Source organism: Syngnathus leptorhynchus, chromosome 5 (assembly GCF_054491065.1).
Source record: "Syngnathus leptorhynchus isolate UIUO chromosome 5, UIUO_Slep, whole genome shotgun sequence".
Lineage (NCBI taxonomy): Eukaryota > Metazoa > Chordata > Actinopteri > Syngnathiformes > Syngnathidae > Syngnathus > Syngnathus leptorhynchus.
This window is the reverse complement of record NC_141199.1, coordinates 12,394,206-12,408,429: the sequence shown is the minus strand read 5'-3', so window position 1 is coordinate 12,408,429 and position 14,224 is coordinate 12,394,206. Positions and strand designations below refer to the sequence as shown.

Sequence of the window (14,224 nt, the reverse complement as noted above, 5' to 3'; positions counted from 1 at the left end):
CAGGTTTTGGGATTTTCTCATTCAAAGTCTTGTATTCTGCTGACGTGTAACATACCTGTAACCTAACCTGGCTTTTTGATTCTTGACTGCTGAGATGTTTTACAACTGGACACCAAACGAGGTACATCTACGCAATCTAACGTGGTCTGATACATGACCTGTAAAATCTGTCAAATCTAACAAGATTTGCTTTTGATTGACACAAGTAGAGAAATAAGTAGACTATGCTCATTATTGTAGTCGGTTGGTTTTGGTTATCCCATGAATGAAGCTACATAAAACAGACAAAATAAAAGCAAAATCAATTAAGATGATTCTCGTGTCGGAATCAAAATATTATTGTTCCAAAGACACAATTTTAAATATGGCTCAAGCACTGAACCTCATTAGATTGTGCAGGTGTACCTAATGTTTTGCGCTGCGCGTGGAGGTGGGTGGGGGGGGGCTTGGATGGCAGCCCCCAGTGGTTTTTGCCAACACTCGAACCCCCCTGTTCAGACATCTGGTCCTGTCTCATTTACCGTAGGAGTCTGTCTGCGTGATGGCTTTTTAATGCCATTGACAGAACCACATAGACAGTCACACACACGTGTTCATTAACATACAGTAACATGTACTGTACGCCAACGGCCTCACGCAGGTTCCCACCACCACTGACAGGCGTGCAACATTGATCAAGAGTAAAAGTGATTGGGATCAATAGCGTATGAATAAACTTCCTCTAAATGGCTCTCCAGCAGGGTTTGTGAATGAAGATGTATGGTGTTGTGTTCAGGTGTTGCACGGTGCACACACATCTGTCATTGATCGTCACGTGCGCAGCTATTCCCAACTGGGATTTCTCGACTGGAAAGGAAATGAGGGAGATCCTGAGGCAATCTGTAATGTGTTTATGTTTGTTGCGCACTTGTGAAAATACATATGTGAGCAGAATAAGTAAGCATAAGTAAGTAAGTAAAAGACATTCCAGGTAAACTCACCTTCATCCCGCTTCCTCTTGCCAAGATCAGCAGCTGAGCTGATACCCAGAATGCCGCTGATGGAATACGAAGAGCCGGCAGAGTCGCTGGTCACCGCAGAGACCTGCGTAGCCGCCACTGACGTTGCTGTCGGCATAGAAAATTTTATTTGTTGGCCATTCTGAGATCTTATGTGGGCGCTTAGGGTTAGCGCAACTAACCTTAACCTTAACCCCCCCCCCTATGTTGTCTAAATTATGCAGTACTCTCATAAAACAGTTTAAAGTCCCTGTAAAGTGAAAAGAAATATTCACATACCACAAAGAAAACTAATAAAAACGTATAAATTGGATTCGACATATCTCAAGGCACCACTTTGGTCTCATGTTTCCCTCATTCCTTGTCAACATCATTGACTTGTGACATTATTTTAATCCCGACTCTCTAAACACTTTGCTCGGTTAACATGTCCATGAAGCTGAACCAGAAGCACAAAAAAAACTCAGTGGAGGGGGGGGGGGGGGGGGCCACTGTCAAGAATTGTCGCTCTCTGTAGCCTTAAAGCGCCCCGAGGGGGGGTGGGGGCAAGTTCTTCGGCGAGCGACATGGCAACAACATGCTTGTCATTTCTTTAGACACACACACACATATGCAACATACAGTCACTCATGCCTGGTCCCCTTATCTCTATGCCCTTATGAGCAAGCAAGGGGCTGAGTGACAGTATGGTATCCCATGAGAGACAGAAAGGTGAGGAGGAAGACATCCTAATCCTTCCTCCCAGCGGACCTCCCCCCCTTCCCGTCCCACAACAACACAGAAGAACAAGAACTAGAAGAGGAAGTTTTCAAACAAACACACACACACACAACAAACCCAAGGATCAAGCCCCCCACCAGTCTGTCCCACTTTTGTCAACAAGGGGATGATAATGAATGCATATCTTAGCTTTTCCTATCAGTTGATTTAGCACTTCAATTATCTGATTTTCCTTTTCTTTTCTTCACCACAGTTTTTTTTTTTTATCTGACTGTAATGCTTTTATTCTGCAAATCGAAATGTTCAATTTTCCACCTGGGAGCGGGAACCCATTTATCTGGATAATCTGCAAGCTTGTGAGTATGTGCGTAGTATTCGTGTTTGTGTGTAAAAGGAAGAGGCCGTGCATATGAAATTAATTTAGATTAATAGACGATGCGTGATTATGAAGATATGAGAGACACTGAAACACAATCCGGTACCGAGAATGACAGAAAGGGGAAAGAAAGGCTTTCATATTTATTTTCAAGTGAGATAGTCAGTGATGCTCGTACAGTACAGGATGTATTGCTTCAGTCTTTGGCATGATTTGACACGATAGTCATTGAGATTCTCGTCATCACTCAACTTTTATGCAGCGTAACGATGACTTTCGTGGGAAATGACACGTGTATCACAGGTAATGTTACTTTAATTAGTCAAAAATTGAAGAATGGTGAACTACAGGTGCCCAAAAAATACTTTAACACTTATTTTTGTTTGGTTCTTTAGCTGTGTTTTGCAAAGATTTTTTTTTATTATTTTACATTAGAAAACAATGATTAATATTTCCACTTATTTTCTGACATCCTCAAACCAAACCAGCTGTCAATTTGAATGAACATCCTGTTTTGGAACAAGAGGGTGGAAATAAAACCATGTTTTGTTTGCTTTTGATATGATTCATTGATTAATCCGTAAAATACTTGACTGATTAATTCATGATTACAATCATCAACTTCTGTTGTGAAAGACTTCTTATCGTGCAATATTTAATATTTTTTTCTGTTTCGAATATCCTATACCGAAATGATGGGCTATTATAATGTTGCACCTTCTATTAATGGCAACCATGATGTAAACAAAACACTCATTACAATAAGAAAGTATCTATACATTTTTGCTTTCACGCGAGACATCCACACATTATCAGTGCTGCTGTAAAAAGTGCTTTGACAGACAAGAGCAGGTTTGCGACCTACCTAAATTGTGAGCCGCTACTGAGCCCGTTTGGCCCGGTGGCTGCTGAACCTTGGTCCGAATGATCCTGGAAGGAGGAGAGAACAGACGTGAATGTGTGTGAAGTGGTCATTTGTGTGTGTGAAAGAGAGAGGGAGGCATCAAGGACATGAGAACACGACCGTCGTGGGAGCCACGTTGTGTGTGAGCATGCGAGTGTGTTCGCCTAGAGGGCTTGCGGCCGGCTGACATGGAAGAGGGGCCTCACACTTCCTGCTTGGCTGCTCATGCAAGCCCCTTTCTTCCTCTTTCCCTTTCCTCCTTAACTCCTCTCCATCCTGTCCCCGTCTTCCCTCATTTTGCTTTTCTCTCCTTCGTCTTATTCCTCCCTTTTGTCTGCCTCTTTTGCTTACTGCTTCTCTCTCCTGTTTCACCGTCCCTCCCTTTTCTCGGGCTCGGTGCGTGCTCAAGGGAGAGCCTTGTCATTGTATGGCGGCGTTGAACCACTGAGCTGCAGCCACTTCATACACACGGAGACCCGGGGCCTCTCAGCTAGGCTGTCCCGGAAATAGATAAACACAACAAACTGCTTGCTAAACACTTACGGTCATTGCAGTTATGTTTATGTAAAGTTAAGACACACAAATTGTTGTCACACACACATTAGTACCTGTTGATGGAGCTGACGCTGGGCACGCTGTCGTTGTCGCACACTCTCTCGGCCAGGAGCCTGTCTCGGATCTCCCAGGCAAACATGGTGGGGTTTTGGCGTTTGTAATCGGCAATCTTGTCCACCACTTTGGGCGTAGCAACCTTTGGTTTGGATCCCCCGATGACACCAGGCCGAATACTGCCCGTTTCATAGTACCTGGGAAAGCAGGGAGGAAGCTTGTGTTGGTCATGATGCAAGATTTTGAAGTCTGTTCAATAGCAGTAGGCGAGTTTTATTCAGCGATGGCCTCTCCTTGAAGATATTTACATGCTCGATCTTTAGCAAGGACTCCGAAAAACAGTGCAAAAGACTAGTTTTAAAGGGAATGAGGGAAGCCGCTTTTATTGGCCGAGAGGATAGTTGGCTGTGGTCACGCTCACAACGCCGCAAACACCCGGACAGAGACCTATATGCACTACTTTTGTGGCTAGGCTAGTGCTACATTGCAATAATTGTTTATATCCTTTCTGTGAAGAAAAAAAAAAAAAGATGGGAGAAAATACACACACTTCTAAAAAGGCCCGCTGAGATGCTGTGGTTGGAATCCTGTATTTTTGCGTGACACAAAATCTCCATTTCTTCAGTTAATGTTGTTTTGACTCCAGTTCTATATGAAATTGTGTGACCTCGGGCACATTTGACGTGACTGCGTATCACACTGACAGTCAAATGCAAGATGAGGGGTGACACTGACAGACACGCTAGCACAGAGAGATCCAGGAGTTTTCTTTCCAGCTTGAATGTATTTGCATGCGCAAGGGGCAGGTGGGATGCGGGTGGGCTGGGGGACTGGCGGAGGACAGCTAATGCACTACCCTGCTTGCAGAATAGGGGGGGATGCTGTGTGTGGATGCAAGCTGTCACTCAGTCTTAAACCTGCTGCTCTTTCTCTCTCACCGCAACTGCTCGGTGGAGTAATCCCTTCCGTGATGTTTGTTTCCTTAAGTGTGTAGTTCCCTGTTGTGTGTGTGTGCGTGTGTGCATGTGTGTGTTTGTACGTGCGCACGTGCTTCCCATTCTCACTCCCCACAGCTGGACTTTAAACATTGCTAAAGGAAAAGGAACAATCTCTTTTCTAGTGGAAAACAATTTAAATTATTCACAGGCAAATCATTGGTGAATAAATGAGCATGGTTATTGATATCTGCAGCGAGGTGAGACACACACACACACACACACACACACACATTCACAAACAAGCAAGCAGAGTTGGTGTTTTTGTTCTGCCGGCAGTGGAGAGACAGAAAGAAGAGGATAAAACAAGCCTCTCTCCTTCCTTGCATCCCTCGATCTCCTCCCCCCCCCCCACCACCACCACCACCTCTCACGGTAACGCTTCAGTGAGTTGAACGGCCAGGACAGGGGGGAGAGAGGGATTGGGGGAGACTGAGAGAAGGAGCAAGAGAGAGGGAGAGAAAAGAAGCAAGGGAGAACAATGAGCAACACATTTTTTGATATAGCTGAGGGTCGCTGTGGCTAATCCTTCCCTGCCGCCACCACAAATGGTCTCTCCGTTTCTAATTCCTTTTTTACTTCTCCTCACTTCTTCTTCAACATGCCCCCCTCCCCTCTTCTTGCCCCATCCTTGTCTCTATTCTCTTTTTGCTATATTTTGTGGTGCTGAAATATGGTGCCACTTTCATTTTGATGCTAATTCCAAAAAGTGATGAATCTTTCCCTCACATTGTGCCCCTTTCTTCTCTGGCAGACGGAACGACCCGGGATTTACTTTTGAAATTGGCTTTTTAAAGGTAAAGGAAAGAGTCGTCAGAGAAGAAGGTGAAAAGGAGAAATGTGAGTCAGTATAAAAGGAAATGAACAAGACCCAAAGAAAGTAGGAGATGATGGCGGTGCAATTTTGCAAGCTCAGGGAATTGGCAACTTGGCAGCAGAGACACTATAGCATCAGTGTCGATGATCCAAACTCTCAATAACTTGATTATCTTTATATAATAACTGCAGAGTTCAAAAGTCACGTGTGTCAACGTAAACGTGTCTTCCATACCTTCCGAGTATTTTGCTGACACATCCGTGGCTGACCCGAAGTTGGCGGGAGATGTCGCAGGGACGCACACCTTGGTGGGCGAGTTCTACTATTCGTTGTCGCACAACATCTGGAAGAGGTCGGCCGTTTACAAATACACCACCAAGCTGGTTCACGCCGCCATGTCCTATAAAACAAAAAAAAAACAGTTGAAGTCACATGGTTCAAGTCACAGGGATGAACAAGCCACTAAACATTTAAAAGGATTTATGACGAAATTGTTAACAGTCAAACTGGACTGCATCACAACATGGTGTCATTTCACTGCCAATAATACACACAGAGACACACAGTTCAGGCATATGTCCTAAATAAATCCTTTCTTACCAGCATAATACTAGCTTTGACCCTTTTATCCAGAACAGACTAAGCTAAGTTTCAAGTAAATGAAGGGATTTCAATTAATTATTGACCCACGGGGGTCTGAGTGATGCCAATAATATTCCCTTGAGGGAAGACGGTTTAAAGAGACAGAATAGAAACAAATTGGAATAAAACACTTCTTTACTTTCTAATGACATCCGGGGAAAAATCTTTGACCAAAACATAATGATGCAAACTGTCAGTTGGACTTTTGTCTATTAAGCATAGCTGACCAGGATGATTCTGTCTAGTTTGCTAACATTTGAAAATCCAACCACAGTCACAAATGAATGCCTCTGTCGCTTAAACTGACAATAAAAGACATTTTAAATCGTGCTTCTATTGATTCTCATTCAATTGCACCTCTAAATATATCATTTAATTCAGAGCCAACAGTAACAACAGCCAGCTGACATGAATCCTACATGCATGAGTGCCACGACAAATATACCAAGGACAACGTCTCCGCCTCTCCCCAACAATATGTTCATGTACAGTATATGTTGCACCAAAAGGCAATCCAGCATTTCTGTAATCCACTGCTTTTATATTACTATAGTGATTGTGTCTTCCGGGGAAACACACACACACACACACATACTCGCCCGCGCATGCACACTCTAATCCTAGCTGTGAGGGTAATAGATTTTAAATACATGACCCCTGCAGGGGGATACCCCCTAAAATACAAAGCCCTACCCTGAACCTGACCACATCTTTTTTCTTTTCTGCATCCCCATAAAGTCAACACACAGCAGGCTCCAAAACAAACACATCTGCATGAGGGATAAATGCAACCAGAAAGTCTGCAGCGTCTTGTGCTTGGAAATTAAACAAAGCTATTTCACTTCCCTCCTTGCTTTATTTCTTTCTAGATAGAAGAAAAGTCATTATGCAGATGCCCCGCTGCCACAGTTTAAAAGGCAATCACTTTTTCCAAAGATAGCAACGTCGCATCCGTCAAGGCCTTAACCAGGATTCCTCGTCACTACCAGGTTAAGGAATGCTGACACGTGGGAACTACAAAAAAAAATAAAGGTATTGCTGACCAAATTGGGGTATCAAAACATCTAAGGTCTTTCCAAATTGGGGCAGTCGATCAAGAACACGTTTTTTTTTTTTTTTTTTATCTTCTGTTTGAAATCATCAGCAGTATTATGATGATCAGCCGGCTTCTTGTGAAACCCCGGGGATGTTTTTTTTTTTCCTCATCATAATAGTTTCTTATCCTCGGCCTTGGAGGGTAACAGTATCCTTCATTATTTAACAATTTTTCTTTATACAAAAATATCAATCTAACTGATCTATAGCAATGGAATTCTTGAAGGCATATTCCAGCAATGCAAGAGTCTGTTGATGGCCATTTCCCAAACACACTGTAAGTACACTGGAGCTTCTACTGTAAAAGTCACGATGATGTTAGCGTATCTTAAACAGCATCAAAATATAAAAGATTTCTGTCAAAAAAAAAAAAGAAGCATGTTGAGAGATGCAAAATGGGAGAAAAGAAGAAGAGGCACAAGAAATTGAAAAGGCCACAACTTCCTACTTAAGGTGCCAGTTAGTTTACAATATTTGACTTTTACTACTTTGTGTGACAATTAAGAATGTTGTAGCACCTCAACGTTGCTCACTGTTTTATTGTTGTTACTTTTAATATCACCAGTAGCTCATTTCTTTGACAATTCTATTTCCCCCCTTTGAAATTGTTTTGCAATCTGAACAAATGAAAGCTTGCAAAGTAATGGCTTGTGTTTGTCGAGGTTCCACTCGATTCTTAACTTGTAAAATGCCATCCATGCCTCATCTCATCATGATTTGTTCTTCCACAGAAGCCCACTTTGCTGCAACCTGCTGTGTGCACACAAGTCTCCCGCTGCTTCTCTCTCTCGCCTCGTCTTTCAGATAAGAGCAAATGAAATGGGTTCTTTCACTCTTCCTATCTGGGCTGGACCATAAAAAAACCTTGCTTTGTATAGAAATGGGAAGAATGTCTGCCGAGCGACACGCACACAAACTCCAGATAACTATTTATTCACTTAGCTAGGTATTTACCGTTGGCATTAGACTATTCTCGGTGTGGAGATTTTGGGGTTATGTGTACATATTTTATTTCTCTATCCTCTAAACACAGCTAGAAGGGGGAATTTTGAAAACACAATGAATTGGAAGCGCAACTGCAATTCAAACGCAATCCGTCCTGTGACTAGCTTGACGTTTAAATTTCCATTTTGCATAAATTCTCCAATATAAAATATTAAGAAAGTGAATGAATTTGCTAAAGTGTCACCATCGTCAAAACTTTAAGAACCGGACAAGCAAAGTTTTGAGTACCATTTTGAGATGGTCAACTGCCTTAACAAAGAAAATGAGCATGTTTATGACTGTATAGCACAAAACCTCCATAAAGTGTGCTCATCATTTGAAGATGCATGTGTGCTCGCTGCTTTGCCACGCTTTTACTTCCAAAATCAACATTTGCACATTCTCTTGTAAATTAGAGGTTGATATTTCAAACTGTGACAGATTGGCCAAGTAATTTCAAGCCACTGACCAAACAAATTAACTACTTGCTTTCAGGAATTCAATCACATCTGGCAGCTGGGGAGGTTTTGTTGCAAATTAGATACAAAGATTTTTGCCAAATCTGGGCTATTGGCTAAAAGGTCTTCCTCTAAAAGCTTGAGCCTCAAGAGAGGGAGGAACTCTTGGCACGTGTAGCAGTTTCATTTTCTATCCTGCAAGAATCAGAGGGGACACAACCGGCCAGCCTGCCAGCCATGGGGACCAGGAGTCATTATGCATCCCTGTTGTATTTTCATTTATATATCCTTTATAGGAGCTGACTTGGGAGCAAAGCACCTCCTTAAATGTTTGATTGATTCACCGCTTCCGGAGGAGGAAAAAAAATAACAGAGATAAAGAAGAATACATTAAGCTCCCCCATCCAGAAAATAAGGTCCATTAGGCTCTCTGTCTCTCTTTTGCTGCCACATTCCTCTGTGTCACTGCCTGTCACAGCCCGAAGCCTGAAAAAATTGCAACAAACTAACCTTTTTTTGTTCTGTTTTTTGAAAAAAAAAAAAAAAAAGAATCTGGGCTGCAGGGCTGTTTGCGATTTTGTCAGTGAGAATACTGATGAGGTGAATTTCGTTGCGCAAACACTGTGTAGATGTGATGTGCAAGCCAAATTTCCTTATATAATTTTATTGTTCTTATCTAATTTTATTCTGCATGCTATGGTCATTTTTTCGTAAAGAAAAAACGCTATTCAGTCATTCACTGTGGCTAATTATGGATAATTTATGGTCTGGAAAACAAAAATAAAAGTGTTGCACCATGTGTGTGATGTTTTATATATATATATATATATATATATATATATATATATATATATATATATATATATATATATATATATATATATATATATGTGAATATATGGTGGCGATCTGAGGCCACCAAACACTCATGCATACTTAAGATGCAAGCATGTTTAACATTACAATATTCAGCTCATTATCATCACAATTACCAGCAGCAGTTCCTTTTAAATCGAACTACGTATGTTCCAAGCTGTTGGATCGGTTCCAGAATGCTTTCATACATATGCCAGATGAAATTGCTGCTTATATAATGTTCATAGAAAAAAAGGAGATAGTCCTGAGACTAATACATATACCAGCAGCGTTTAAGAAAATGTAAACCCATGCATGCACACAGACACACACTTCCAAAAAAGCATTTCCACGCGTCTAAGTTGATTCATTGCAACCTCTCTCACTCTGTCTTTTGACATTTTTAGATGTAATCGTTTTAAAGCGTCCCAGAACTTCTCTGTTGCCGTCAAGCGCCGCGGATCATTGACTTTGGGCCAACTACTGTGAGAAGAAACACGATTTGTTCTAGCCGTTTGATGCGCGCGTGCGCGTGTTTTCCCGTGCGTGTTTGCGCGCGTGCGTGTGTGTGCGCGCCTGTGTGTGCGTGAGTGTGTGTGTGTGTGTGTGTGTGTGTGTGTGTGTGTGTGTGTGTGTGTGTGTGTGTGTGTGTGTGTGTGTGTGTGTGTGTGTGTGTGTGTGTGTGTGTGTGTGTGTGTGTGTGTGTGTGTGTGTGATTCACATAATACGCTTCTCCCCGGGATTCACCGGTGGTATAAATGAATGAATGCAATATCTATTAAATGCTTTTAAATGCCTGTTATATACTCTTTGTGTGGGCGTTTAAGTGAAAAGTCCAAACATGATATGATTTTAAAAAAGATTTGGTGGATATTCATAACTCCAAAATAAAGTTAAAGGAGACAGAATATTGGTGGATTATATCACAGGGACAAAACCATTTGAAATTATTTCATATATATAATTCAGTAGCCCAAAGAAACGATTTAAATAAATGTGGACTCAATGTTTTATAACAATTCCATCTGATTTTAGGCTTTACCTTTAAGATTTTTGACATGCTTATTTGTGTTCTAACTATGTGATATATATATATATATATTAACGTGTACCCATGCACCGGACAATTTATTACTGCAAAAAATAGGTCAACCTAAAGTATTACAAACCGCGACTCCCCTCCCCTATACTGCAAGCAACCATCCAATAAACATGTCTATTGTCAAATTAATGATTCTCTCTGCAGTGCAAATAAAATACAAACAACTTATTTGTCAAATTATTTATTATTTGATTGATAAATGGCTATGGCGCTATTGATGCCTACATGAGGCCGAGCAGGGGGGTTTCCACCACTGGGCAACCAACAACGTCCATTCTCGTTCTGATGCAAAGACCACATGCAGTTGCACCTGCAGCGTGTTCAGTTTGTCCATCCAAGTTACTATATGCAAAAGGACAATGGACTTCACACAACCGCTCTTCACTTCCCTCACTCCCTTTTCTCTCTCTCTTTCTCTCTCGCTCTCTCTTTTCTGACCGCCCACCCCCAACAACGACGTCTTTCCTTTGAAAGGAAAGTGCGGTGAACAATTGAAACATGCTTGATGTCTAAGTGTAAATTTAAGTCTTATTAATTCAGTACACACTCCAAAAAATGTAATTTAATAAAAGAAAAACAGCTACGTCATTAAGAGCTCACTCAATGTTTTGAGCTCCCCCCCCCCATATTGTTGCCAAATAATTTAAAACTATATCAACACTTAAATAAAAATAAAAAAAATATATATAAGCGTCATTAGGTTCTGAAGACTTTTAGGATAATAAGGAAAAAATATAGTTTTTTCAGTGCACCAAATCCAATTGCGCCCGTCTCGCTTTTTCTGCATGGTGGGAGCATGCAAAAATCAAGAAATAAGACATATTTAATGATAAACTTACTGTGCATAGCCGCAAATGGGTCGTGCTTACAGTGGATCTCCATGTGGGCGGTGGGGCTCGAGGGCCCCGGTTTAAAAAGAAAAAGAAAGAAAGAAAGAAAAAGTGCAGACTTGAGCCAACCTCTATTTGATAGACCTCCGGTTGATGCAAAGTAGTTCCCTTAAAATAAAAACAAAAAGACGAAGTCTATTTTTGTTTGTTTCGTTTGCTTGTTACTGTCCAAAGCTGAAGTGAAATAAATGAAGCATTGAGAAATTAAAAAATATATATATCAGGTTTGTATGGCAACGAAAAAAGTGCTGTCAAAATTCTGCCCTCAGTGGGACGAGCCGCGACAGTCGGTCAAAAAAAGAACGGTAATGACACTCATCCTTTAAAATGTTCGGCGTTCATGCCAAATCGGAAAACATGTCAAAAGTGTTTCAAATGTTTAAAAAGACCTCCCTGGCCCCCGCGGGCTCAGGTCTCTGGTCGTGCAGGTCCACCTTTGGCGCAACTTTCTCCGCTTGGTCTCACAATGAAAACAAACAAAAAACTCAAAAAAAACAAATCAAAAATCGGGTTCATTAACTGCAAATGTCACAAATCCACAAATAGTTGTGTCTTCCATTCCTGTCTTGCGTGATGTCTCATCAATAAAGCTCGAAATGGCAAGTGAGCGATCCCCCGTCCGAGTGTCATATCCACCGAGCTCGTAAGAAAAAAAAAAAGGACAAGCGAGGCACTTGCTCAGAATCGTCCCCGTTTTGAAAGCGATTCTCTGCCCAACTCCAGCTGCCCTGTCCCGCACGAGTTGGAAAGGAGTTTCTTCTCTTGACTCACACCCCAAAACATTGGAGGAGCAGGATGAGGCGTTGGTGCTTTAAATGTGTCGAAAATAGCGAAGCATCCACTGGAGAGAGCGGCTGCTTGCGAGTGCACCCCCGCGTTTCAGGACCAGTTCTCTTGCGGACAGCGCCCGCGCTCGCAACCCCCTGGAAGCCTGGCGTCCAGCCGCCGGCCAGCTGCCTGTCACTCAGCCACCTCCCAGCCAATCAGAACGCCAGAGCCGCAACGGCGTCACTCCAACTTTGAGTAGAAAGGGCGGGGCTCTACATGGCTCGGATTGGTTGACAATAATGCTGAGAGCCAATGAGGCTTTACGATTCTTTTAATCCCTAACCAATGGATGAGCTCGGCCTCACCCCTCCCTGGTGAGGGAGTCATATACCGTCTTACGTTTAATTTCAATTAACCACGTACAAACCTCACGCTTTTGTGGGCATTTGCGCTCAAGTTATCCGTGTCAATATTAAATATCTAATTAAATAAGTATTACTAAAATGAAGCTTTGTTGCAGCGTGGTCTTATGATGTCTGAGTATAATTATTCCAAACAGATTAAACTGTTAATTACAACGATTTTAGGACAAAAGATTGTAGTTTTTATCAAATATGTCATTCATAAACCATGCACGTTTCTGGGAGCACAGTAAAAGCATCTGGCCTGTCATCAATATTACACTTTATAAATCTTTAGCTTGAGGAGAATCTGAGGCTTTGAACAAGCATCCCATTAGTTGATTGCGGATTCAAAGGGGCATCGTTTTTAATGAAGTGCAATTATCCAGCATCGCAGCAAACTGAGAGGAGAGAAGGGAGATTCAATAAATGTTCGTCCCACCTGATTTTCTAAGGCATATCTTAGCCTCGGTCGTGTAATATTAAGCACACAAATAGCCTTAAGCGTGAGCCAAATTAGAAAATGTTAGGTTATTTCCATGTGCTTCCTGTTTCTAGACAACTAATCATTTCACTTTCTCTGTTATTCTCCATCAGCCTCATGAGCAGCCCCGCATATCCACAGCTAAAACAATCTTCCCCGAATCATTATTGACAACACCAACATACTTGATAATAATCATTTTTTATTCAAAAGGCAACTCAACCTGGGATGTCTAGGAATACGGAATACTTCATGTTGTTCAATCAATAAATGTCTTGATAGTTATTGGTGTCTGCAAGCTTTCTGATCCTATAACTCAAACACGCAAGCAGTCAAATTAAAATAAATATGCTTTCCAATAAATGTTTATATATATTTTCTCTTTCTCAGAATACGTTTTTTGTGTGTGGTTTCCAGAAGAGTCACCAGGGGGCGTTCAACTATGAGTGACTTGTCCACATACTCAGGCAAGTACATTCGCACAATACATACGAAAGTAAAAATAACATGGCATCGCTTGATTCGATTATGTGATTGCATTTGGTAAGTGCTCTGATCATCATCATTAAAAAAATGCACATAATCAACAAGAAAACAACAATGTTTTAATGTTTCTGTGGTCATAACATTACAGTTTACATTTGATCTTTATTTTCTTGACTGTGTGAATTATAAAATGTTTTGCGCACGTGGTAAACAATAGTTGTCTGTTTAGTCCGTGGAGAAGGGGGACTGATAAAAAGGACACGCTAAATTGGGTAATTTAGGCGCTTACAAGTGTACGCAATTTGCGCACGGACGGCCCTTTTTATTGAAGCCACATATTGAATAGAAATAATCAAAATAATGTTGAATTTTTTACTCAAAATCGCATTCATTTAAAGAGACTTTTCAATTGTTTTAAGGTTAAATCATTATCATTTTAATGCTTGAAATAAAAAGTATTTTATTAAAAGACTATATATCTATGTAAATATATACTATATATCTCTTTTTGCCCCCAACTTTGTGTCCTTTTGTGTAGTTTGTATTACAGATTTGGGAACCACAAAACATGCACTTTCTCATCACGTGACTCTCATTTGCAAATTAAATACAAAGGCAATTAAAAACAGCCAAACAAGCA

General features: G+C 41.2%; 1 protein-coding gene across 2 annotated transcripts in view; it reads right to left on the bottom strand.

Moving 5' to 3' along the window:
• pax5 (paired box 5) overlaps positions 1-11,437 on the bottom strand; it is a 28,039-nt gene extending 16,602 nt beyond the window's left edge. Inside the window, exons 1-6 of one of the 2 annotated variants that reach the window (XM_085911800.1) lie at positions 11,395-11,437; positions 9,591-9,602; positions 5,654-5,819; positions 3,607-3,804; positions 2,960-3,024; positions 981-1,106 (exon numbers count right to left, since the gene is read on the bottom strand). In XM_085911800.1, coding sequence (XP_085767926.1) covers positions 981-1,106; positions 2,960-3,024; positions 3,607-3,804; positions 5,654-5,819; positions 9,591-9,602; positions 11,395-11,437 — 610 coding nt within the window. The remainder of the gene's footprint in view (positions 1-980; positions 1,107-2,959; positions 3,025-3,606; positions 3,805-5,653; positions 5,820-9,590; positions 9,603-11,394) is intronic. The other variant, XM_085911799.1, reaches the window with a different exon arrangement.
• Positions 11,438-14,224: the final 2,787 nt, after the last annotated feature.